The sequence below is a fragment of the Sciurus vulgaris genome (assembly GCF_902686455.1).
Source record: "Sciurus vulgaris genome assembly, chromosome: 12".
NCBI lineage: Eukaryota > Metazoa > Chordata > Mammalia > Rodentia > Sciuridae > Sciurus > Sciurus vulgaris.
The window spans coordinates 40468312-40496267 of NC_136473.1; the positions used below are offsets into that span (position 1 = coordinate 40468312).

Consider the following 27956-nt stretch of genomic DNA (forward strand, 5'->3'; position numbering starts at 1 on the left):
CAACAGGGAGAGCTTGATGAGGACACCAAGCTCCAGTGAGATGCAGCCAGCCCTGTGACACCCTGAGCAGAGATCCGGTTGTGCCATACCAGATTTCTGAGTCATAGAACTGTCAGCTCATAATTGTGGGTTGCTGTAAACCACTAAGCTGGTGATAATTTGTCCCTCCACAATAGAAAATAATAGCTAGATGCTTATTGTCTCAATTTCTTTTCTTCTTGACAGGTTATGACCCATAGTAGCCCTCACCCAATATCTCTTTTAATTTTATTCCAGTAAAACTTTTTTCTTTAATATTTTCTTTCTTCAATTTTGTAAGAGCTTATTTCCTGGGACTGTAAACTCATGTACCTGATGTGTTCCTATCTAAACTGTTAATCATCAGTTTTCTATAGCTGCAATGAAATTATGGATAGTCATTATGACCCTGAGGCATTACAAAGCTTAAAGATTAAATTTTTAGTGTGTGAAATTAGCTTTGTGAGCTTCACTGTGTTTTGATTATTACAGAACTAGTCATTTGAGTATGATACATGTGGAAATCTTTCCTAAACTTCCTCAGAGGGCCCATATTGTGAGAACAATATTAGGTGGACTATATGGTGTTGGAATTTCTTGGAGGAAAATTATCTGGAAGATTTTGAACAAGTACAAGAGTAACACTATGTGGTCCTTTAATAAGGACAATGACATTACAAAATAACTTTAAAATTTCTGAAAACCTTTTTTAATGTTTCAAGACAAGTGAAGGGTTAGCATCCCTTTTACAATCAGTGAAGCTCACTGGAGGTGAGATTTGGCTTAGGTGTATCCAGCAGTCACTGATGGATGCAAAGTCCCCTGTTCTTTTCAACTCTGTGTGCTTCACAGCCCAGTGACTTGAGTCCAGCAGTCCAGTAGATCATCCCTGAACTTAGGAATTTGTGTTTATTTTGGAAGATAACACAAGCCTTTAGTCCCTCAGGCTACTCATGGATGGAACCTGAGTTTGGGTGATTAGAATGCTAGGAAGTTCGTGGTAGAAAAGTGGAAAGGCTACTAAAATAATCATTATCCTACTGAAATGAATGAGGTTATCAATGTGTGATAAATAGTTACCCCAATAGGAAAAAAATATGCATAGCAAATTACTTCAAACAAATATGCATAAACATATAACTGGTATAGAGATAATAATGCAATCGTTGAAAATTTAGATTTGTGGGAATGTATTTAAAGTGCCAATAGAAAAGAAATAAGAAAAAACTGAGTGTCATAAGCAAAATGAGCCCCAAATCAGAGATTAGTGTCCCACAATTCAGATAATAACACACAGTGTATATAGAAACATAAAAGTATATGAGAGAGAAATGAACATAATACATGAGAAAATACCTGACTTTAAAGGAGGAAAATTACTTTCTAAATATTGAAACAAACTTTAAAACACACTATGACAATAAAATAAATGAGACTGGATTCTGTAAATAACATAACGTTCAAATTTGTACAGATTTAGAATGGTTTTCACAGAAATGTGGCCACAGGCTAGAAACTGAGAGGAGAGCAGCCAGGTGACACCCCAAGCCTCTGTTTCTCTGGAGAGGGTCTAGGAAATCACAGTCAGGGCCCTCAAGTGCAGGTCCCCTGTGCTCCACATCTGGGGCTTTGCCAGCCTGGCTGGCTTCCGCCCTGATGCTGGTCAGAGGGTTCAGCCCTTCCCACTTACTTATTATTGCAGATAGGGGATTGGTCGGTGTGGTGCAGGCTCACCTCTGCTCTGCCCATGCTGGGGCAGCCTGTGTTTAGGGTTAGGCAGCAGGCAGTAGGAAGAAAGCTAAATCATAGCTGCCATTCAGCTCTCCTCTGGCCCCTACCCTGGTTTCATCTCTATTGCCCAGGTAACATGTGGTCCCTGAATATCCAGCCTGAGCAAGAGGACCAGGACAGCTGTGGCAGGAAGCTCATTCAATGACTACCATCAATTTCACTGAAACTTTCAACTCCGGTGTCTCCCTGGAGGGCAAGAGGCCCCAGTTTCTGCCTCTTCTTTTTTCTCTCTCACACACGTGCATGCACACCTTTGTACACACCAGGATTGTTATAATTCACATCTTCAGTGTATCCCAAAGGTCTATTTGATGATGGCTTGGTCCCCAGTGTGGTGTTGTTGGGAGGCAGCAGAACCTTTAAAAGGTGGAGCATAGTGGGAGGTCTTCAGGTTATTGGGGGTGTGCCCTTAAGGGGTAGTAATGGGACTTCAGCCCTTTCCTCTCCCTCTCTTTTGCTTCCTGTTCTTGAGGTGAGCAACTTTGCTGTACCATGCACTACTGCCATGATATGTTGCCTGGCCACAGGCCCAAAAGCAAAGGGGCCAACCATCCATGTACTGAAACCTCTAAAACTGTGAACCAAAATAAACCTTTTCTCTTTATAAGTTGATTATCTCAGGTATTTGTTACAGTACTGAATAGCTAACACAAAGAGGTTTGTTTAGAAAATTTTAAGAATAAAGAAAAGACAGTGAAGTATTATTTAATGGGGGTACTCTTCTAGCAAAATAACCAACTGAACAAAAGACAACAAATTAGCAATTGTTAGTAACTAATTTTTTTAAAAAAATTTCACAAAACATATAAGAAATGTAGTAACAAGAGTGCATATTGGATGGAGCCAGAGAATATCATGTTAAGCAAAATAAGCCAATCCCAAAGAACCAAGGGCTGAATATTTTCTCTGATATTTGATGCTAATTCACAATCAGCGGAGGAACCCTAGGGAAGAATGGAGGGATTTTGAATTAGACAGAGGGGAGTGAAGGGAGGGGAGGGGTCATGGGGTTGAGAAGGACAGTGGAATGAATCAGACATTATTACCCTGTGTGCATATATGATTACACGACTGGTATAACTCTACATCGTGTACAACCAGAAGAATTAGAAGTTATACTCCATTTATGTAGGATGTGTCAAAATGCACTCTACTGTTATATAGAACTAATTAGAACAAGTGAAAAAAATAGTGCATATTGGAATCAAGTTTGCTCCAAAGTAGACAATGTGAAAAGGATTCAAATTCTCTCCTGTATGTGTCTCCTTCAGGTCAGCTCCCCAACTCTAGGCTCCTTCTGGAATGATATCACCTGCCAACTGCCTTCCTGGGATCCCTGTCAAGTATAAATTAGCTAATACATGTGAGAAAATTTTGTAACACAGAAAATACTGTAGAATGTCAATTATTATTTCCAGCCTTTCAGAAAGTATGAGATCAAATCCAATTCATTTTAACTTTCTGGAACATAAGAAAAATATATCACACAGAGTGTCATTGATCCAGTGGTTTAAAAAAAGGCAAAGTCTTTGATTTACTTTCATATAAAACATCACAAAGATAGCATTTTCTGACCAAGAAATACAAAATTGTTAGCAAGGCAAACAGATATTGACTTATCACTTTATATATTGGTAGTTAGTGCTTTTCAAAATAACTTTTATCTGATTATGAAGAAACACTTGTCCATTGTAAAAGTTTTGAAAAATACAGAAATAAAATAGGAACATAATGTCCCTACCTGGCGATCATCATTTATTACAGCTTTTTCTTCGAGTTCTTTTTCTGCATATCAATAAGAACTGAGACTATACTGTATATAGGGGCTTATATTCTATTTTTTACCTATAATATAAACATTTTTCCTATGTTAAAAAGAAAAACTTCTGTTGGATGTGCTTTTTAATGGCTACATATTATTCCATATTGTGATTGTATATAAAATTTGATATTATTCTTGGTTATTAGAGTAGATTTCTAAAAAGTACTTTTACTAAGTAAACCATCATTATGTTCTTCATATATCTTTATTAGAGCATTGCAAGCAAACCAGAACGGTTGGGGGATAAATCTCATATAAAAATGCTCAAAGGCGAATTAATTCCTCCTACATCCATCATTATGTACTTTTATTTTCAAATCCTCTTTCTAAGACTCTGGGTAAAATCTAAGACAATTCTTAGCAGTGCAGCAATTGTTTACAGGCTTTTAGTTGGGCTCGCTATTAAATGCTTTGTGCAAAATAAACCAAAGAACCACAGAAACACGTTTTTGCAGGTGAAAATGATGTTAGCCAACATCATTTCTCACTCTGGTGTATGATGTCAGCTATCAAATTTCTTCATTATGAATGTTCATGTGTCAATGGGGGTGAATCCCCTTGGGAGAAGATTAAAAAGAGACTACCACCTAAAAACCCCCTTCCTAATCATTTGAGAATGTCCAGAAGCCTTGAGGGCTTGGTACAGTAGCTCACTGTCTCAGACAACACCCTGTGGAGGATTAGCTTTCTTAACATTTCATTCTCTCCACCAAGAGAGTCAGGGGTCATTTGTAGTCACAAGAGAAACCCGACTTAAGTAAAGTACACCATTCATCTATTCAGCACCACATACCTATAAAGTGTTCGAAATGGCTCTTTAGTGACTAAATACATTTCCATTTTCCCATCACTATTTTCCCTACTTGGCCATTTTCCTAAAACCATAATTCAAACTTTCCAAAAGGAAAAAAAATAATCTCTGGGATCCTTTGAAGAATTCTTAGAAGGAAACCTTTATTCTTTCATCGTTCTTATGGGAAACCTAACTTGGGATTACTATTAGGATTTAAAATGGTTCAGCACCAACATACAGCTGGCACTCTGTGGGTAGAGAAGCAATGTAAGCAAAAAGCCTGTGGCTTTGGGAGCATGGACTCTAAAGCCAGGCCACTCGTGGGAAGAGCCACCTGGGTGTTTCACCTTAACATGGACATCGTGGAAAGGTATCTTTTAATTGCAAAAAGGTTGAATTACTTTATAAAAAATGTGCACCTGTTTCACCATTGCTGCTACACAGTAGAAAAGCTTGAACGTAGAAGACTTAAGGATTGGGAGGATGTCTAAGGGAAGAGGGGTTGGTTGCCTTCTGAACGTTTTAAATATCCACATTATATTTATTTCCCATGATCAGTGGGGAGTGTCTTTCCTTGGATGGGCTTCATCTGTACTATGAGCAGGGAGCAGTAGACACCCCTGCCTAGAATGGTGATACTCTTTGGACCCAGGCAGGCACCTTTGTCACCTGGAGCATTCTTTTTCCAGAGCAGGGACCCAAATGGAAGGAGGACTCTTAGACTTTATAAGATCTCCTCTAGCTTTTATGAATTAGATTCCTTGGATGCAATTCCCAGTTCTCTTCCAGCAACTAGAACACGGCTGTTTTCAGTGAATCAGACAGGTGCCTTCACTTTCACCTTTGCAGGCCTCTGTTGTCGCCGCTGGGGATCTTAACATCACAAGCAATGCGGTGTTTGCCACACTGGCAGCAGCAACAGAGCAATGTGCAGCCGGCTGGGGGATCAAAATTTGCAAACTCAGTATCCTGGGCCTCAGGCCAATGCAGGCTGGTTGCGTTGCTGTGGTGACACGTTTAGTCTCTGGGGAGGGATGCTGGCACACCAGCTGCATTCCTGGCACTGTGTTTGCCAGTGAGAAACTTGTGGAGTGGAACTGGTATCAACTCCAGAGGGAGATGCAAGCTGCTTCCTTAACTTCTTTGGCAATACTATACTTTGCAACTTGTGCGTAGTACACCCTCCTGCATATTTACAAGAACTACTATTCGTGATACTCTTTGGGGTCTGGTTGGATGGTACTTTGAAGGGAAGTGCTAAAATGATAGCAGACTTCCAGTTTACAAATGTAACTATAGCATCCCTGAATAATTCAATTTCCTAAAATTGGCACCTAACTATGCAATGACTTATCTTGTGCTGGAAAGGGATTCTAATCCCCCTTCACTTTTAAAAATAGCTTTTACTGTTGCCAAGAGGAGAGCCTAGTATTTACTATCAGAGGAGGATATGTGAATTAAAATACTCGCTTTTTTCCCTCTTAACATTTCATTGGCACTACGTTAACAGTGCTTGCTAATACCTGAGAGAGAGAAATGCTCTTAGTTCTTCAGAATGCCTGACCCACCTCTCTTATTTGTGCCTGCAAGGCAACATGCACCAGGATTTGGCCACTTAGTATTCAGACCATGTCAAGATTCAAGTAAAAAGCCTATATTGCAAAGCTGGATGCACAGTTGCCAGACCAAACACAGTCAACAGTTCAAATCACAGTTAGATTATAAGAAAGCGTGGGGCAGAGCATGCAGACCTGTCTTGTCAATGAAGCAGTAGAGATAAAAGGAATTACTCTATAAATGCCAACTTGGGGGCTTTAATGAATACAGAGACAGTGTTCTTTCCAGCTGCCCCCAGTTGACTGTAAAAGCTGGTTAGGATTTTGACCATAAAGCTTTCTTCTTCCTCCTCCTCCTCCTCTTCCTCCCTCTCTTCCTTTGTCTTCTTTTAAATGCAAAACATCTAAGTACTGAGAAAGGAACAATTCCTCTGTGTATTTCCATAGTTTTGCAAAGGGACAGCCATGTTAGCAGGCCAAGTGATTACTCCTGGAAATATCAGATGTAATAGAGGAAATGCAGTTTAGACAATAATTCACATATGTTAATGCTTAGTTCCATCAATGTCAGCTTTATTTTCTTCTTGATATACACAAAGCTGGCACACAATTTTAACTGATGAGGTAATGTCATTTTTAATTTAGAAAGCCTTAAGCTGTCCACTCTAACCAGTGATATCATCTTTGCAGTTGTCTCCTGAGACTTTATGTAAACGTAAGTAATGTGTCCTGGGCAGTTTGAAAGGGATTGTTAAGGATGACATCGGTCATCGTGAAGATTTCTCCCCACTTTGATTTCTTTTAAATTGCTAGATAAAGTTGATGTGACTGCCATATTTTAGCCATACCTGAAATTAATATATATCAGGATTTTTGAACCTAGGGAAGTATAGAAATAAAATAAAGGTTCGAAGTGAATGGATTATAATGTGTTCATGTTAGTTCTAGGAGGAAAATGGAAACAAATCAGATCCTCTGACTCCTATGTGACTTGGCAAATAAAAAGAAAGAAAAGAGCAAGATACTAAGAAATATGTAATACCAAATAAATAAAGATCTCCTTATTTCCCTCAAGGACACTAGTGATGGTTTCTACTTTTTAAAGATAAATAAATTGCAAGCATATCAGTTATCTCAGTGTAATCTTTAGAATAATATTTTATTGTCACTTTATCACTTGTCTCTTCAGTGTATCATTATTAAACCAGATTTTTTTCAAGCATATCACTTTGGTTATTTCAAGTGTATCATATTTCTTTTTCAAATATTATTTCTTGAATCATTCAGACTGGTGAGTATAGACAATGTGACTTTCCATTTTTGAATAAATTTTTTTTGATGAATAAATTTATATTCTATGATCCATGCATAGTTTGGGGAAGATAATCTGTGTTTGAACCATTGAATGTGACCACTGAGAGAGTTTTTTTTCTAAGAAGTCTGGAGTTTGACAGAATTGAGTTAAATAGTAAAGAATCTGTTTATTATTCTGTGGCCATATGTTTAGAGGGTCGCTCACAGAAATCAAAGTATTGTTCATGGAGAGCTCCAGCTAAGGAGACATTTTGAATTCATAAAAGAACTTCACAGTTTGAAAAGAATGCATAGCATTATGTATTGACACCCCACCACCATAGACAAAGGAACACAATTTAATAATAGAGAATTGTGCTCATGAGATTTTTCTTTTTCTTGTTAATTGGTTACTTTAACTGACATTGTCTGCAAGTATAATGGACACCATTATTCTTAATAGTTCTGTGTTGCCAGATGATGTATACAGACATGATGTAGTCCATTTTAATTATTTCATTTTGCTAGATATTTTTCCCTCCATGTAAAGCAGTGGTGAATGCAGAAAGCACTTTTTCTCTTGGCAGACTGTGCTACATAATGTAACTTTCTGAATTATGGAAATTAAAAGAGCACTTCTTGCAAACCTAATGTCTCCTTCCTTGTTTTTGTGCTAGGTATGACTATGTGGAAGTCATTGATGGAGAAAATGAAAATGGACGTTTATGGGGAAAGTTTTGTGGAAAGATTGCCCCTTCTCCTGTGGTGTCTTCAGGGCCATTTCTTTTTATCAAATTTGTCTCTGACTATGAGACTCATGGTGCAGGATTTTCCATACGTTATGAAATTTTCAAGAGAGGTGAGTAACTGACAGAACAAGTATGATAATTTAAAAGATAATTTAACATTGATTTTACAAAAGACAAAGTCAAAAGAAAGATGGAGGCAATACTGTTATTCTTTCCTAAGGAATGTAATTTCTCCTTACAACATGTTGAAAAATACATCAAATAAAACTACCCATTGTATAGAGGAAGTTTATTTAAAATTAAACAGAAGCATTTTAAGAATCAAAATTGCATGATTCTGATGTATTCACCAATGTTTATAAGGAATATACTCCATAAAATTCTTTAAAGAGCATCTTTTTTTACTCTCAGAGTTTGATTTTTTAATGTGTGAAAAATGTGTTATTCCCTCTTATCTTAAAGCCACGTACATCCTGTTTCCTTTATTTTATTGCAAAATTCAACACTGGTAGTTCTCAGGAAAAGCAAAACTGCCCACCAGTCTTATAGTTTCCATCACTACTTGGATGGAAGTTGGGGGAAGAGGCTTTCTACTAAAAGGAGGATAGTTGGGTGAAGAACCTCTTATGGAAAACAAAAGTGCCATATTTTCAGTGGCATTTCCCCCAGGAATGAAATATCAGTTACCATCTCTAATACAAGCACTTACCTATCCTCTGTTGCAATGGTGTCTATTGGGTTGGGATACAATCTATTCATAGGCTCCCAGACATGAGGCATTAAATACACATATCAGTCATGTATTAGTTAGCCTTCTTGTTACTGTAACAAAATACCTGAAATCAACTTAAAAAGAGATTTATTTTAGCTTACAGTTTTCAAAATTTTGGTCTGTGATCAAGTGACCCCATTGCTTTTGGGCCTGTGGTGAGGCAGCACATCCTGGTGGGGCAGTGCAAGGCAGAAACAGTTGTTCACCTCATGGCTGGGACATGAAAAGAGAGAGGAAGGGCTAGTATTCCATAATCCCCCAATGACTGGAAGACCCCTCACTAGGCCCCACCTCTTAATGTTTCCACCATATTCCAATAGTGCCAAACTGAGGACTAAACCTTTGTCATATGGACCTTTGGAGGACACTCAGATCCAACTATCACTATTCCTATTCCCTATGACTATGACTATTCCCTTGTCAATAAATAGACAAGGGAACTTTATTTGGAAGTCACTATAGACTCCTCTTATAAGTTAAATCTAGCCTTTTCTGTTCCTTGCATTTTGAAGTTAGTATTAATGTTTTGGCAATCCAGGGATAGAGGCCCAGATTTCGACTATATTGTCCTGAAGTATAATAGAAAGTGCTGAAGTATAATTGAAAGTTGGTTTAATAGAAAAAAATTTAGCCACACCATTTTGAAAATCTTAGATTCTCTGGGTGAGTGTCAACTGAGAATAATGAAAAGTAGAGTCCCTGGAAGTTTGGGGGAATACTGGTACAACTGTGTTAAATTTCTATGGTATCTGTTTCTGCCCCATATAGAGAGAACTTTCTTCAGAAATTTGTGTAGAATAAATACCATTAGTACAAATGATAGTACACATATGACATCAGCATGAGCAGATGTTTATGTATGTACATATTTTCTTGTGTTGAAAGCTATTTGATTTATTACATGAATCATATTACACGTATATGTATATGTATATACACATGCACATCTACATCTTCTTGCTTACTTGCCTGGAACACTAACAAAGGCAAAAAGTTTCAGAAAAAGGCTAAGAATAGGTTTAGTCTTCAGTTTTTCTCATGAAGATGATCAAAAGAATAAAAGATCTGTCACAACAGATATCACTGAAATTTGAAGAAATATCACTATTTCCAGAAACTTCTAATGACTCTTTTTTTTTTTATTTTGCTCGTCAAGAATCAAAATGCAGCCTGTAAAAATAAAATTTTTAAAAAATAAATAAAAATTTTAATACAGAAGAAAATAAACAAATTTCTTTAAAAAAATTCTTCATTTGGAAGCTGGGGTTGTGGCTCAGAGGTAGAGTACTTATCTCACATGTATGAGGCACTGGGTTCAATCCTCAGCACCATGTAAAAATAAATAAATTAAAGGTATTGTGTCCATTCACAACTAAAAAAATATTTAATAAAAAAAGAATTCTTCATTTAGAATCCGGATGAACTCAGTTTTCTACACTCTTTAGTCTCAGATGCACCATAATTTCACTGTTCTGCTATCTAACAGCATCCTTGTGACTTAAAGACTTCTGTTGTTTTTCTTCTAGACTCTACATCCAGCATGACTTTTAGTTCTTACTCTTCATCCAAAGGTCTCAACAAGTCACAACTTCCTTTATGGTCCACTGCCTTTAACCAAATAGGCACATATTTTGGTTCTCCCATGTTACTTAATGCTCTATACAACTTGTCAAACAGACCTCAAGTGCAGTACTTAGAACATCTATAATGAGTCTCCACACCTTTTGGGTTAACTCTCAGTTCTTAAGGTTGGATGCCACCTACACCTGTACTTGAACTTGTCCACCTGCAGTTTTCCCAGACCTGCAGCCTGTCTTCCTGCTGCAGGACAAGGCGCTGGGTAGATCTAACAGAACAAAAGGTAAATTTGAATTTTACCTGGCTATTGTGAATGCACAGAGCCTCAGTTTCCTCACCTGAAAAAAAAATTAAACCCAAAACCCAAAACAAACAAACAAATAAAACATGGAAACTATACCCAGACTCCTTGTGAAAATCAGATGAAAACATGGAAAACACATAACCTGCCAGATGCCTGCCACTGACGATGTGTTTGCTAGGCAATACTGTAACAGTGATTATGGATAAAGATAGTGCCTTCAAAAGGCAGAGCACTTGTTCTCTCCAGTATAATCTTTACCTTCTCAGGAATTTGACTCTAGGTACATTTTTCTCAGAAATCTCTTTGTAATTTATTTGATTTTTTAAATGCATACACTAAAGTTGTTATCTCTGTGTGTGTATACTATGTACAGGATGTGGAATATTTTTTGTATGTGTACAAGTATAGAATACACACAAACACACACACACACACACACACACATTCCACTCACTAACAGGTTTCTCCTTAATATTTTCAAATTATTTCATTTCATGTGTTTTGCTTCCCAACTAAATGGCTACTACTTGAACAGCGCAAAAAACACATTATTTCCCCTCACAAATTATTACATACACCATACAAATTATTAAAAAATACATTTATGCATATATGTGCAGGTCATGAATATTTTTACTTCCAAAGCCATTTAATAATATTATAGAAACTGTAAATCTCTGTTCTTTTGAAAATATAGCTCTTCTTTCAGGGGCAGCCATTTCAAGTTTTCTCAAAACACACAAATTATACCAGTCATGATTTAATGCAACCAGGAAATTAATCTTTTACCAGATGACCCTGAATTTTTCAAAAGATTACAGTTCTAAAAGAGATTTAGGCCATTTCTGAGTCCCTGGAGGCCCATCTTTCCCTGACAGTCAGCAAAGCCAGTCCCCACCTCTTACCATTCCTCCTGGGTCATCCTAGACCACCCCGATTCCTCCTCGGAAGGGCCAGATTCCCTTTCCATCTGCTTTCCCACATGTTGAAAGCTTGGGTCACCAGTCTTACAGTTATCCCCATTTGCCTAAAGAAATTTGTCTGGGACCCCTCAGCCACCCTGCCTGTCACTCTATCCCTGTCCCTCCCTCTGTATTGTGTCATCCAGGGTGTGAGGCTGGAAGAGGCTGTAGCAGTTTCTGCGGGTCTCAGCATGGAGAATGGGTGCCATTCGCTGAAAGCAGGATTGGCCACTTGCTACACATTATGCGATTATTTAACCAGTATTTAACCTGGTTCTGGTGGCACACGCCTGTAATCCCAATGGCTCAGGAGGCTGAAGCAGGACAATCATGTTCAGAGGCCAGCTTCAGCAATTCAGCAAGGTCCTAAGCAACTTGGTGAGACCCTGTCTCAAAATAAAAATAAAAAGGGCTGGGTGAATTGAGCAACTATGAACATTGATGGGCTGTATCTCTGTAGTATGCTGATTTTAAGTCCTTTGGGTATAGGCCAAGGAGTGGGATAGCTGGGTCAAATGGTGGTTCCATTCCAAGCTTTCTGAGGAATCTCCATACTGCTTTCCAGAGTGGCTGCACTAATTTGCAACCCCACCAGCAATGTATGAATTCACCATAGCCAGAGTGTGGAACCAACCTAGATGCTCTTCAGTTGTTGAATGGATAAAGAAACTGTGGTATATATATATACAATGGAATATTACTCCGCCATGAAGAATGATAAAATTATGGCATTTGCAGGCAAATGGATGAAATTGGAGGATATCATGCTAAGTGAGATAAGCCAATCTCAAAAAGCCAAAGGACGAATGATATCGCTAATAAGTGGATGATGACACATAATGGGGGGAGGGAAGGGTTAGTGTTAGAGTTAGAATTAGGGTTAGGGAGGGGGGCAAGAATGGAGGAAGGAAGGACTGTATAGAGGGAAAAGAGGGGTGGGAGGGGTGGAGGGAAGGGAAAAAATAACAGAATGAATCAAACAACATTGCCCTATGTAAATTTATGATTTTTAATAAAAAAATAGAAAAAAAAAAGGGCTGGGGATGTGGCTCAGTGGTTGTGCTCCTGGGTTCAATCCCTAATAACAAAAAGCAATAACCAAAAAAAAAAAGGAGTCTATATATTTAATAATAATTTCAAACTAATATTATTTTCTGCCCCCATCATCATTAACAACTTGTAACTATACAAGTACTCTCAATCTTACAAATAATATCAAAAGCATGGTGTCTACTGTCTTCAGATATACACATGAGCAGCTGTCACATCTGGAGCTCACTTGCTCCTGGGCACACAAGGCTGCTGGCCTCACATTTGGGTCCTCACTACAGAATTCCTGAACCCATTCCCACCACTGTCCTTTTTGAAGGAAGTACTTGTTTTTCTGTGACAAGTGATGCAACAGTGACTAAGATAAATATTAAAATATTGAAACAAATTTTGATGTGCAATGGAGAAAATATAAAACCTCAGAATCTTTAAGTTAGAAGAGACATTTTTTTTTTTTTTCAAATCCAAAACCTGACTCATATTATGCACAGAATTTCAGAACCAGAAAGGTTAAGAGACTGTCTGGGGCTGCACAGCATGTTAATGGTAAAGGCAGAGCTGGAACTCAGATCTGGCACCCAACCTGGTTCTTTTCCATTACCCCAAGAAATTTCACCACACCAGGTCTAGATAATTAGAAAACCTGGGATAGCTTCCAACGGTGTGTGATATGACAAGGCCCCAGTGGAAATGTTGAAATTCACTTAGTTTTGAAAGTATGCCTGTAGTTTCTGTCACTTTTTTTCCCTTATTAAGTCTTAATCCCACGTGGATGAGTTTATCTTTTTGAGGAGGGAATATTAACAATTGCATTCAACCTTGCTGTCTGCTTTGTCTTACAAGACCAAGCCAACACATTTCCCCCAGAGAGGAGGATGGAGGTGTCCAGGGTCACTGATACTATATCTTGAAAGTAAAATTCTAAGGTGTTACCAACATTCTATCTATAGATAGCTAGATAGGTACATGTACATGCGTATGGATGGATAGATGGATCAATTGATAGCTATTCTTTGTGAATTAATGGTAAGAATAGTGACTGAAACTGTCAAAGTCACTGTTATCTCAGGAGCCCCAGAGTAATTTAGAAATGGATTTTTAAACCTTTACCTAGAACTGACCTGGTAAAATGCAACATGTTAATAACTTTTTAACCAGAATTAAACAGATAAGCATTTGAGGCCATCATGGTGAAGCATGGGTCAAGAATGTTTGGGAGCTATTTTGAACAAGTCAGACCTCTGCATGCTAGGCTTACTGCACCCATATAGCAAATACTATTCTTCTGCCTCTCCAGTGCCACGGGTAGCTCATATGTATGCAGGGAGAGTTTTCTCAGTACACTGCCAGATGAGCCGAGATGAGGATTCAGCTTACTGACTTGAGCCACTGAAAGCAGAGATCTGCTAGTTAAATTTAATCTGCATTTATGCCTAGTAAGTTACCAGTGGTTGCTAGTCACCTGGAGAGGATATTTAGTTAAGAGCAATATTGATAAACCACCTTCCTTGGAGCTGAATCCTTGCACGCCATTGCAGGGGCCCACCGCTTCCACCTGTAAGCCACAGTGAGACAATGGTTCAGGAGAAAAAAAAAAAATTGTTGAATCAAATACACCAAGCCTTAATCCTGAGATTCAAAAGGGTCAAGTCATCTATGATTCACAGAGTCTTTAGTGATTTGAAAATCATATTAGTGGTGATGGTAATAAAAGTCAGAGTGGATATGCTCAAGTCAGTGTAGATAGGTGGTTTTTTGGTGCTATAGTCAGTTCCAACCTATTCAGTGCTAGATATCATGAATTGAAATTGGGCTCATTCATACAGTCATAAGGTCAACCTGTACTATGCATGAATGCTGTTGATCATTTTCAATTACAAATCACTATAATTGGTGAAGTCTAAATAATACTGAACAGTCATTAAAATTATACATCATATAAATTTATGTACACACACACACACATTATACACACACATCCATTAACAAGCAATTTTAGAATGGTATACTGTACTGTAGCTGATACTTTGGGGAAGGTTAGGATGTCGACATTGATATCAGGTGACTGACTTCCAGCATCATGGCCTGTAATCACAGTTTATCGTGCCCTCACTAACAGCCACACGTTACCAGCACACCTGTGTCAACACCACTCAGAATGAGTCACTCGCCCTGGGTACATGTACGAATTACCTTTCACATTTAGTTTGTCAAAGAGGCATAGGTCACATCTGGCAGAGTTACTGAGTCACTGGTGTAGGAATCTGAAACCCAAACTCCCTCTGCAGAATTCTCTCCCTTGCCTTTGTAAATGTTCTATTTCACCAATAAAGGGCTGTCAGCCTCAAGATTTAAAGATTTAAGCTTGAAGGGGCTATAATTATTTCTCTAGGGCTCTGTCGAGATTTCTGCAGCTTACTCATTCATTGTTCCCACATGATTTTATATTTGTCATTTTTTTTTTCTCCTGCAACAGCAGAAGGCTTTAAATTGCTCCACATAAATGGAAAACTAAAGAGAGCACAATAAATCTGAATTTGACTTGCCATACCTATCACTAATATGAAAAGGCTGAGTAATGCATGATTAGGAGAGTGATTATAATGGTGGGCTTTCATTAGAAAAATATTCTGTCTTTGCCCAGGTTATTTCTCAATAAAGTTATTTAAGTGGGATTTTCACTCTCCTCTTTTTTTTTTTTCATTTATTCATAGGTCCTGAATGTTCCCAGAACTACACAACACCTAGTGGAGTGATAAAGTCCCCTGGATTCCCTGAAAAATATCCAAACAGCCTTGAATGCACTTACATTATCTTTGCACCAAAGATGTCCGAGATTATCCTGGAATTTGAAAGCTTTGACCTGGAGCCTGACTCAAATCCTCCAGGGGGGATGTTCTGTCGCTATGACCGACTAGAAATCTGGGATGGATTCCCTGATGGTAAGAGCTAAGATAAGTAGGAAGCATTCCCTGAAGAGGAAGGACCTGGGGGAAGGGTATGGAGATTCTTTGACAAGTGTCATGATACATGCATCTTTTATTTTTTTTAATAATAGCTCAAAAGGACAAGGGAAAATAAAGCAAAATGGCAACTCTCAGCTGAACCAGAGTTGAAGTATTTGAGCTCAGGAAGACCTTAGTAATTATCTGTCCAAATACTTCATTTTATAGATAAGGAAGCTGAGGCCGTAGAGGATTATGCAAGGTCTTTAGAACCAACACATACTTTTCCTGATTAAATCATTTTACTCATTTCACTGATCTACCTACTGGTCATTAATTTATAAACTGTCAGAGGATAGGATCTTAGGAGAGCACTTGTTTTAAAAATCAGACTTAAGAATCAAACAGTTTAAATAGTTTTAAATTATTTTTAGACATTTAAGAAGAGAATGAGATTATTTGGGGATTCCTAATTTAGATAATTAGATTCCTGATTAATTAATTCCTAATTAATTTAGATTCCTAATTTGCTACTTACGGAATTTTCATGTTTAGCAATTTAAGTCACTTCAATACATCATTTACATTCTTCACTCCTATCATCTGAATTAATTCCTACCTCTAAAAAAGTATTTATTAAATACCTCTTATGTAGTAGGCATTGTTCTAGTGACTTGATAAGCAAAACAATCAAAGGTGGCTGTCCTTATGGAATTCATGTTCCTCCAGAGGGAGTCAGACAATAAATAGGGCATCGATTATGTGCATGGGAGGAAGACCAGAGGAAGGGAGGGATACACAGGGAAGTAAAGGAGGGAAGAACAGAGTAGAATGAAAGGATGAGGAGTTAGGGGAGGCGGGAGTAAAGATTAAAATTTTAAATAGTGTGGTCAGATTAAACCATATCAATAAAGTAACCTTTGAGCAAATATTTGAAGGAGATGGGGAAACTATCCATGTGGATATCTAATGAATGTTTTTTCCATTCAATCCCAGTGAATCAGAAGGGTTGATTGGCAAAAGTACATAACCAAATTCTGAACAGAGGGAGATAGTATCAAATAATGTGTTGCAACTGCTTTGCTTTTCTTGTGTTTAGTCTGGTTTAATATTAAGATTTCTCCATAGTACACACACTACACAGATAGAAGGACAACTTGGGAGTCCTTAGTGGTCATGCAGCTAGAGATGTATAACCATCTATAAAACAGAGCTGGAGTTTATTCTCAGGTTGGAAGGAAGATTGTTAGAATAAATTATAAATGAAGAACAAGTAGAATGTGAAGGAGATTGCCTTAGTCTTTGAAATAACGTTACAACTGTAAGTAATTTTATCAGTAAATTGCATTAGAGAAAAACTGATTTTAGAGAAGCCTTATATTGTCATTGGAGTAAATGGGTGAGTTAACCTTAGTTTAATATCTTCTTTGATCTTTCACCTATAAACAGGTTTATGATGATCTCAGCAATTACTTCATTAAGTAATGAAATTTTTCCTAAACACAGTTCTGACTGATTTCCAAGTATTCAATACAATAATTAGGAAAACAATGTTATAATAGTGTTGTATCAACAGTTGGGACATTTAATAATGGGTTTATTTGTTCATAACCCAAATTTGCAGCCTTCCTTTCTGAAACTTTCATTTAAATTGACATCTGAGGAGAAGGTCCAATCAACCAAGTTATTTAGAATATTTTCAGAAAGAAGCACATTGTTATTAGTGCCAAGGGTTTTCCAAAGTAGTAATTTTCTGGCTCTAGAAAATCACTGAGTTGAAGCAAAGACAATTAACAATAAGCATTATCAGCCTTGCAATTCACCCAAGTTTTGAACTATGATATGTTTCACTTATTCCCAGAGAAAACTGGCTTTGGACTATGAAGAAATGTAGGTATCTTTGTTACAGTTTACCTGGCCCCATCCAGCTAACCTCGTGTAACAGGCAAAATGAGAAACTGTCCTCCCTCAATTTTTGTCAGTGGGACTAGAAACATTTTTTTCATAGTAGTTCAACACATACACTTCCTCTGCCAACAAAATTGCTTTTAGCCTTTGATATCTTTTCCAAAAACAACAACCAGAAGGCGCTGAAGGCTTTTAACCAGCAAGAGATTTTTATGTTGCACTTTATCATAAACATTGAATTAAATGACTAAGTAATTGAAAGCTATCCATTGATTCAAATTGGCTTTGAAGAAAAACAGTTTACTCCAAAACTCAAAATTCAAGGCATGCATGTTGTCAATCACACATCTTCATCTATCACTCTCTTTGAAACTCTATGGATTCTCAAGTAACCACTCCAAAGGCATTGGTGGAAGTTAACTTATGGTTTGAGCCAATAGCCAGACATGCTGCCCTGATGGACATTGCAAAGGAGCCTGTGCTGATGGTGGGGCAAGAGATGAATGCTTAGCTCACAGGGCTTGGTAGCTCACAGCGCTTAGGAGCAGATGCAGTCAACTCTCTACCTAAACTGGAACAAAGAATGGAACTGTCATTGCTACCTACCTCTCCAAATGATCAACCATATCAGGAATAAGTCTCATAAAAGAAAGAAAAAGAGTTCTGTTTCTTATTTATTTTTACATTTAAATTAACCTTCTAAACCACAGGAATAGACATGAATGTGCTATTAGAGGTAGGTAAGTTGCAAAATGTATTGTTAGTAATCTAGATATTTTCCATCAAAAGATTTATTAGTTTATGTAAGGTGTAGATGGCCTATCTTATACCTTCGAAATGATTCACTTTTAATTTATTCAAAATATTTCATTAAAAGCATGACTTCATTCATAGTCAATCTTTTCTTTTTCCCTCATAAGGAAGTAGTAGAAAACCAAATTGTCTTGGTTCTGAGGTAGGGTTGTAATTATTGCAGAAATTATTGGGAAAACAAAACAAACAAACAAAAACAGCATGCTATTGCCATCCCCTGTTGCCAGTGTATCTTTTAAACATCACCAATACTCGAAATTTTATACCTGACAAGGTATGATCCTTACAGTTCTGTTCTCCCCCAAATGATAGCTTTGTACATCTTGTCTGCCTAAATTCTTCAATAATTCAATTTTTGAATTATACTGTGGTTTTGTGAGAGTTTTCACTCATGTGCTTGGCCTTTAGGTCCCTCGTAACAAAGAGGAAATCCAATAGCTGCCTTCATGTAAATACACAAATGAGCACACACGAGCCGGATAAGAGTACTTCACCCACTCTGGTTCAGATCAATATTGCATTAGCTTGCTAGGCTAAGGTCTCGCTGTTGTTCAGGAAAATTCAATACCTCTTTGTATTATCGTGGCAAAAGCCTTTCACTCTCTTATCTTGAGGGCTCCTAAAGAGAGTTGCATGCTGCTGTCCGGGGGCAATGTTCTAAAGGACAGAAGGCAGATTTACCCAGCATGTCTTAAACATTATAAACCAGTGAGTCATGGAGACTCTCTAAATTATGAGTCTGCATTAGACAAGTTCTCTTCTGTTTCCTCTTTCAAAGAGACTCCCCCTCCCCCCCTCCCCAAAGGAATGGGATGATAGCAGAGGGGGAGGATCAGCTGCCAGAGCTTCCATGGGATGTTCACAGCCTCCCTTGCCATATTCTTGAGAAGGTCAGTGTCTGTGGTGATCAGAGAACGACCCTGAGGATTAGAGTTGTAAAAGTTTGCCCACAAACTAAAGAAAAAGATTATGAAACCATGCTAATGGAATTTAAATGAGGGGGAAACGTGAGGGAAGATGAATGGACTCTAAGATCCCATTTATAATTACAGACGAGAAGTGGGATTCTTTTTGAGGGAAGGAAAGACCTGAGTTTGTGGCTCTAGCAGGATGTTTTCCAGGATATGGTATGAGCAAGATGGAAGTCCTCAGGGAAGAAATCTATATAATGAATTACTGGTAGGACCACATCCGGATTGAACCAAATCTAGCAAAGAATTAGCATTTGTAGAAGAATTTGAGGCCAAGATTAACCTGAAAAGAAGCAAAAGATAGTAAGTTTTATCTTTTGAGATACTTTCTTCTATGAACTGGGTACATTTTACCAAATTCTCTTCCCATAATGCAAAGTGATTATCCACGACAATATCATGACCCTTACAGAATCCGTATAAGTCCCCCTCATTGGGGGACCCTCCTTGCTTTCTTCCTGGTAAAACAATCTGCATACACTTGGTTACCAGAGAGAGAGGATTATAGTAGAGAGAACAGTCTTTGAATTCAGACATATCAATTACTTTGAATGCATAGAGGCACTCTCAGGAATTCAGTGTAACTATTTTGTAGGAACTCAAAGATAGGAACCTCTTCAGTTTAGTTTACTTTTGTTTTTGCCCTTGTTTGTCTGTTTGTTTGTTTGCTTATTTTAAGAGAACTGGCTAAGCTGCAAAACTATCAGCAAATGATCTACACATTCCAAAAAGGAAGGTGTTCAGGATTAGCTGACTATTAGGGATTCAGTTGGTACTTTGGACTGCAGGAAGATCAGTTTTCTTGGGGTTTGCTTTTGTGATCACACTTGAAACATTTCTCACCTCTCATCAGCTGTCCTGTGCATCCAAGTTGCATACACAGGCCTTGGAACACCATGACCCCTTGAAGTCCTGTTCCCCCAGGGAAATATCCACCTACTGTGCTTTCTTAAATGAAGCAATAATTCTTAGTTGAAATGCACAGAACCATGTATTTCTGGGAGGGGAAAACAGTCCATACCAGATTGTTCTTCTAAGTCCAAACCATCTGGTGTGTTTTTACCATATGTGCGATTAAAAAAAAAAAAAAAAAAAAAAAAACCTAGAGAGAAAGTTTTTATGTTTTTTATTTTTCCTTTGTGTGTGTGTGTGTGTGTGTGTGTGTGTGTGTGTGTGTGTGTGTCTGTTGCTGGTGATCTAGGTGGGGAAATGGAAAGATTTTCAAAGTGCAAGGGACTTCTGCATTATTCATGAGGAAACATATAATTACTCATTGCCAAGGTTTGTCTAAAGCACTTTAACAAAGGTGTGACCAGCTTAAGTCAACTAACAATTTGACTTTATTTATTTATTTTTATTAAAAATCATAAATTTACATAGGGCAATGTTGTTTGATTCATTCTGTTATTTTTTTTCCCTTTCCCCCCACCCCTCCCACCCCTAACAATTGGACTTTAATACACATTTGTCAATGTTCTGGATTGTCCATTGCCTCAGGTACACTTTTTCTTCTGTTGTGCATAGTCAAATGGCTGCTGTGGGCCATTTCTTGGCCACCAGACAGTACAATATAGTCACCTCTCTTAGGCTTGGAAGAGAAAATAAAACAAAGTCAAAAAAACTCAGTTTCTGTTCATTTTGATTATAACTTACTATTATGTAGAGATCATTGCCATCTATAGTTTTTAAAATTTTAAATCATGGCAATTATATTTTAGTCTTCAAATGTAGTCTTGAGTAGAATATGATCTCTTGTCTTTCACCTATGTCTGTGATGTGGATTATATTTAGACTCCAGGGCTGAAAGATGGAAAGAAGAAGGAAATTGGGGTTCCATAGTCTTAGAACAGACTTCTGATACTGCTCTGCTTTTCAGGATATAGGTCTTTTACAGGATTGCCTCCAAGGACAGAGAAGTGAGGACAGGCAAATCCAAGAGAACTCAGTGAGAACAGTCTAGCTGGAGTCACTCAGTGGACTGTTTGTACAACTTGGCCCTAGAGATGAATGCCAAGGTGCCACTTGACGGCCCAAATCTCATTCTTTGCAATCAAAGCAAGCATTTCGATTCTGTTCCTGAAAATGATCCTGCTCACTGGGGAATGTGGTTATGCCTGTTACTGCCCTTCCGAGTACACTTTAAAATCCTCTCTGCAAACCTGATCCAATATGTTTGCTGCAAACCAATTAACTAGGGAAGACTTGCTTTGGGTTAGAATAGACTTCTGGATTCTACTGAGACCCATGTTTGTAAATGATTATTTTTACATCTGCTGTAGAAGAAAAGACACTTTGACATTCTCTATATTTCTGTGTTTCCAGTTGGCCCTCACATTGGGCGTTACTGTGGACAGAAAACACCAGGTCGGATTCGTTCCTCATCGGGCATTCTGTCTATGGTTTTTTATACCGACAGTGCAATAGCAAAAGAAGGCTTCTCAGCAAACTACAGTGTCTTGCAGAGCAGTGTCTCAGAAGGTCAGTATTATTCATCTTGCAAAGCCCTGTGGTAAATATTCCCTGTTATTCGTCTTCACATACCTGCGGCCACATGAAATGTGAAAGCGATGTTTTGTGAACTGGGGTGGTAAGTGTTTGTTTTTCTCTTTAAAATTTTTTTATTGTGTGTGTGTGCGCATGTGTGTGTGTGTGTGTGTGTGTGTGTGTGTGTGTGTGTGTGAATATCAATAGGAAAACCTATTTGGTGTGCTCTCTCCATAAAATTGTGGATGAGCCTCTGAAATTATGGTAAGAAGTGGGAAATGGCAGGAGTACCTCAAAACAATGAAATATGGCCAGACCACCTCCCTGGCACCCTCAAATGCATAATAGACTAAGAATCATCAAAGGAGAGGCTTGGCTCCCAGATGATAAGGATAAATCGGAGGTAGTTGATCAGTGGAACAGTCACACAGAATGAATAGTGCATGGTGGTTGATTGTGGAGGACCCTGAGGGAAGCCATTATATTTTCTTTCTTACCTGAGTAAAAGGGGATATTCATGTAAAAGAAACACATTTTAAATTTTGTTAATGCCTTGCCATCAAAAATAGAAAGTAACATTTTTATATCCTATTAAAGTACTCAACTAACTCAACCCTTTCTCAAATTTTATGTGGTTTCCACCTCTTTTAAGAGTCAGAGAAAAAAATTGGAAGAACAAAGTTACATTTTCATATGTCATCAGTTCTGGTCACCAAATCAAAAAGTCATTTAGTGAGAAGACATGGGATATTTGGAGACCTATCTCAAAAGATGCTAGTGTTTTCTCCACCAGATCTTACTTGAAAATAGAATGACCAATAACATTTGAAAATCTTATATTTGACTGATGAATTAACCTTAGACTATTTTGTGCCAGTAAATAATATTTATATTACAAATAGTGAACCTAATCTGTGAGTATGAGACCAGTGGGGGTGAAAACCCTTTGTCATAAAACCTTATCTGTTAAGTTAGAAAATTGAGAAAACATGAAACCTCGATTAGTATATTAGTCACATTTTCATTACTATAACAAATACCTGAGAGAATCAAATTATAAAAAGTCTGTAATTATAAAGAGATTATAAAGAGTTTTGGAGGTTGCAATCCATGCCCCATTGACCACTTTCTTCTGGGGCCTGTAGTGACACATCATGGCAGGAGTGCGTGGTAGAGCAAAGCCACTCACCTCATGGGCAGGAAGCAAGAGAGTAAAAAAGAGTTCAGGGTCCTGCACTCCCTGTGAGGGCACACCCAAAATGACTAAAGACCACCAGGCTCCACCTCTTAAAGGTCCTACCACTTCCCAATAGTGCCTCCCTGGGAACCAAGCCTTTAATACATGAATCTTTGGGGGTCTAAAAATCCAAACTATGAAATTGGAATTTTTCTGGATGGTTGAGAAACTTCCATTTAAATTCTAAAGCTTTTTTTCATTTTTGAATTGACATTTTTCTAAAATTGATTAGTTTCTTCCCAATATCATTAAATATGCTAGGTCTAATGGAATACACATTTTGATGATTTGTGGTCATTAGTTTTATGCTATAAAACTGTGATGCTTCTTGGGTCTTATGATACTGTAGTTTAGCCCTAATATATACTTTCACATTTTAATAAAATAACTGAGAATGTTACTAATGATGCCCATTCCAGGATTAAGGGGCATGAGAACAAAGGGAGTCAGGGAGAAGTGACCTGGTGCCAACTGCAGGGAGCCTGAAAGACAGAGTTCCAATCCACTGTCTACTGCATATGAATTCAAAATAGACACAGAGTCTTTTTTCAGTTTTTTAAGATATTAGAGAAAATAATCCAAACCAAAATTTTATTTAAATAGAATTTTTGATGTGTACTTGTATAACAGATGCACACACATATACACATTCAACTTTGGAAATAAATCAGAATCTCCACCCTTTCCTAAAGTCTTTCAAATATTATTCTTGTCAACCTAACCTAGACCTACTTGAGAAAATCATTAATCACTGTGATGATATTCATGGCCTTATTTTTAAATAATGCCATGAAAATGCATGTATCAATGCTGTATTTCATGAAGTTCCTTGCCGCTATCTTTTTGGAAGACTCTGAGTGAATGAACTCTTTAGTTTGCCAGATTCTAAAGAAAATTGCATCTTTGATCCCTTATGTTTTGATGACTTTGGGTCACATTTTCCCTCCAGATTTCAAATGTATGGAGGCTCTGGGCATGGAATCAGGAGAGATCCATTCTGACCAAATCACAGCATCTTCCCAGTATAGTACCAACTGGTCTGCAGAGCGCTCCCGCCTGAACTACCCTGAGAATGGGTGGACTCCTGGAGAAGATTCCTACAGAGAGTGGATACAGGTATGGCAGCAAAGACCTGACATGGCTAGCTAGGGTAGAGAATGGTTCCAGTTGCCTTGAATAGCTGTTGAAAAAGCATTGTCAGGCAAAGTACTCTCAGATGAGAAGAGATGGGGAAGGGTCCCTGCAGAATGATCCCTCACAACACAGCCAGGAGGGCAGGTTCAGAACCCCCTGAAAATCCACTTACCTTCTCAGATCCTCACTTGCTGCTCTTCACAGAATTTCAATACAGTTGGCTGATAACAAACTAAAAGATCTGATTTTTTTCCAACAAATATATGCTTTCTACATGTTTCCTATTTTGACATATTCTGATTCCCATGATGAAATATATGAATTCTACTTGTAACTGTGCATGAAATTGCTGTTTTCAAGTGTCAGGTTTTCTGCTTGTTCAGAGTTGAAGAAAGGTAGGGTTGGGGTGCATTTTTCATATAGGTCTATGGAGCACACACCCAGGAAGGGGTTTAACTGAGGGCTTAAATCTCTGTCAATTACTTATAAAATGTATAGAATATATAGAAGTGTGTAAAATGTGTAGGATGTACAATTGTTGACCTCATTCATGATGTTGCTTCTTCTTACTTTGTTCTGACATGACCTTCCCTGCCACAACTATATACCCCACTGATCCCTCCTCATCTTCTCCCTCCCCATCCATTGTCACTGTTTGCTAGCAGTCCACCATACCCCATTCTCATCCCCAGTGCCTGATCTTGCCCAGATTTGACATCTGGATGTTCCTACCAAGGCCCGACATATGCATTCTTGAATTTTTCACCCACTGTCAAATGAAACATCCATATCTGGATCTTTGTGTTAAACTTCAAATTATACAAACTGGTATTTGCTAAGGGATCCAGGTTTCCTATCCAGGAGAGTAGCCAGAGCCTGTCTTACACTCATTGCCAGATATATAAAAATGACTAATTCTCAGAGAGAGTTTCTAAGCAAGAAAAAAACCAAGATGATTTATCCTCTCCTTTCCACATCTATTGCTATTTCAGTCTTTTGAACACAAATACCAGATTTTGTTTTACTTTGGAAAGGTCAATATTAGTTTAACATACACTTAAAGTGAAATAGCCTATTACGAGAGACTGAACTCATGCTAACCTCTAAATGATAACACTGAGCAATGTGTAGAGGGTGAGAAAAGATGAGACTTTTGCCTTGGGATTACTGAATCTAGCTCTAGATTAGCCAGAAACGAAATGAATTTGCCTCTGTCAAAATAGCTCTTGGTAACTTGTTTTCCCACATCTCCAAACCAACAAGCAGTTCAGTATGATTGACAGATGTGCCTCTAGAGGAAAGTTTACATTTTGCAGAGCTAAGCATGTTTGCATGGTAATGTAGTCCTATTCTTGGTAATGCTGAGAGCACTCAATAATGTAGGGCCAGTGGTCTTGCAAGAGTTCTGAAATTGCAACTCTAGCAATTCTTCTGTGCAAGGCAATTCTATGCCTATAGAAACCTGGAGACTAAATGGACTCTCACAAAGCATTTGTCAAGAGGAGAGGATTTTATATCATTCTTCAGAGTTAGGCACAATTTGAGATTGCTGCAGAAGAAAAAAATATATCAATTCATCCAACTCTTCCTGTTCATGGAATAGCATGATCAGGAGAAGTGAGGTGTAACTCAAGTTCCTCCAAAATGAAGATTTACTTCTTGCTCATGCTATTCCAGCACTGGGCCAGCTGGAGGTCTGCTCCACATCTTCTCACTTTGGCACCCAGGCTTGAGGGAGATGCCATCCTCTGAAATGTTGCTGCCACCAAGGCAGAAGGAGAAAGAAGGTGTGGACAATCATGCTGTGTTTCCTTCCCAGAGCACTTCCATATATCATTGCCAGAGCACATTACTCAGCCATACTTAACCAAAAGGGAAGTGGGGAGGCGCAGTTTGACATGCGCTGGAGGGAACAGAGTGGGGAATGCTTGATGAACAGCTCGAAGGGCAATTGTACCATTCACAGATCACTTACCATTTATTGAGAGCTTATTATGTGGCCTGACGTGTGCTACATACTTGACATTTTTTTTTTTTATTTAATCCTCACCGCAATGCTGGGTAGGGAATGTAATTATCCCCCTGGTAAAAATGAGGACACTGAGGTTCAGAGAAATTATTGAAAGTTCAAGGTCACGGATGATGACACCATTGGAAACAAAATCTGTTGGATTCCAACACCTGTTTCTTTAATGACATTGTGCAGTATCTTTATCATTTGTAACCACTCTTATGAATTCAAGTATATCTTCGAATATACTCTACACTTTTCCTTGAGCTGGGAAGGCTCACACTGAGATGGGTTGGGTGCCTACTGTTTCTAAATCTAGAAGGCAGGGATCTTGCTCCTCAGTCGTTTTGAGGCGTGACTGTCACAAAAGCTTAGCTTCTGTTTCACCTTGTAGTAAAATTATCTTTATTTCCCTTTGGGGCTCAGTGGCTTCATTTACATGTTTGTTGTGTCTGTGTACATGACAGGAACTGTTATCTTCCACCAATCACCTAATTATGAATAATTTCATGTGTTTCCAGTTTTTCTGAAGCTCCTTGGAAGTGGTTGGCTTGTTGTTTGCATAGCATAGATGTTTTAGAAATTAACCAACAAGTACAGTATAATTTAGACTGAGGGCAAGAGGCACAGACCTCTAATCACAGGAATGTTAGCACACATGCATTTCTATTTTTATGCACAGAAGTATGCAGATGACATTTGTTTTCTTTTCCAGCCTTTTCCCATTTTGCATGAAATATATCCCACAAAACATGTTGCTGTAGCAACAATAAGGACAAATACTTGCATGTGTTAAATTAATAAGGTAACGTTGGAAGCTGACTTTCCTTCAAGACAGGAACAGTCTTTGGTTCCCATTGTTTTCTCTAGGAAATTACTGAGTGACATAGAAAAACAATGCCTCATTAGCTGTAGATCTGAATGTCCACATTGGTGCTTCCTGTGAGATCTGTTGTCTGCCAGGAAGCCTAAAAACAAGTTGAGGAGCCAGTCTTTCAGTAAGAAGGGACCCGAAGGGAAGTCCCAATCTGAAGGTTTACACATGGCCACATCCTGCTTAGAAGGCCACCTTATGTCCCGAGTGGCTACAAAACTCTTGATTGTCAATGAACAGTTGATCACACTCTAAAATTTGTTCATTTTTTCCCCAGAGTATTCCATTCTGTGTCTTAGAGCTGTTTATATTATTAATTTATTCTTTTTAAACTTTTATTTTTCTCTATTCCTTTGTTTCTAGTGAAACAATCAAGGATTCAGAGTCTCAGTGCATCCATCATGCAATAAAATTTCTTCTTAAATGCATCATTGGAGCCCATACCACTACATTCATTGAAACTGAGTTTCTTTTCCTATAAAATAAAGATAATGTGACCTTCACTCCAAGTTCTAGCAGTCTATGATACTATGAATCTCAGAAAAAATGCAGACTCTTTTCTTTTTCTTCTCTAAAACCTAATACATAGCATACTCTATCTGTTCAGGAAACATATCCTCATAGATCCTAAATGTAGCCATTCACACACAAAGCAGAATTTAATTCGTTAATTATTCCAATGTTTTATTAATGATAGTGTTCTCCACACTGTAAACAGATTTATCCTTCCAGGTTTAATTAAAGCTCTTGGGAGTGCTTTCCTCTAAACAACTGTGACTTTTCCCTGATTAAAATGCCAGGAGAAAAAAAAATCAAGACACACAATGGCTGGGTGGGATGTGAACTTTGTTGATCCAGAGAAATCAAAATGGCACCAGGGACTAATGGATT

The 27956-nt window shown here is 38.0% G+C and overlaps 1 protein-coding gene across 1 annotated transcript in view; it reads left to right on the plus strand.

Annotated features, from left to right (window-relative positions):
* Positions 1-27956, plus strand: part of NRP1 (neuropilin 1) — a 139727-nt gene that overhangs the window by 48817 nt on the left and 62954 nt on the right. The window contains 4 exon segments of the mRNA XM_079105897.1: positions 7951-8132; positions 15403-15630; positions 21648-21803; positions 23996-24162. Of these exon segments, the coding sequence (XP_078962023.1) occupies positions 7951-8132; positions 15403-15630; positions 21648-21803; positions 23996-24162 (733 nt within the window).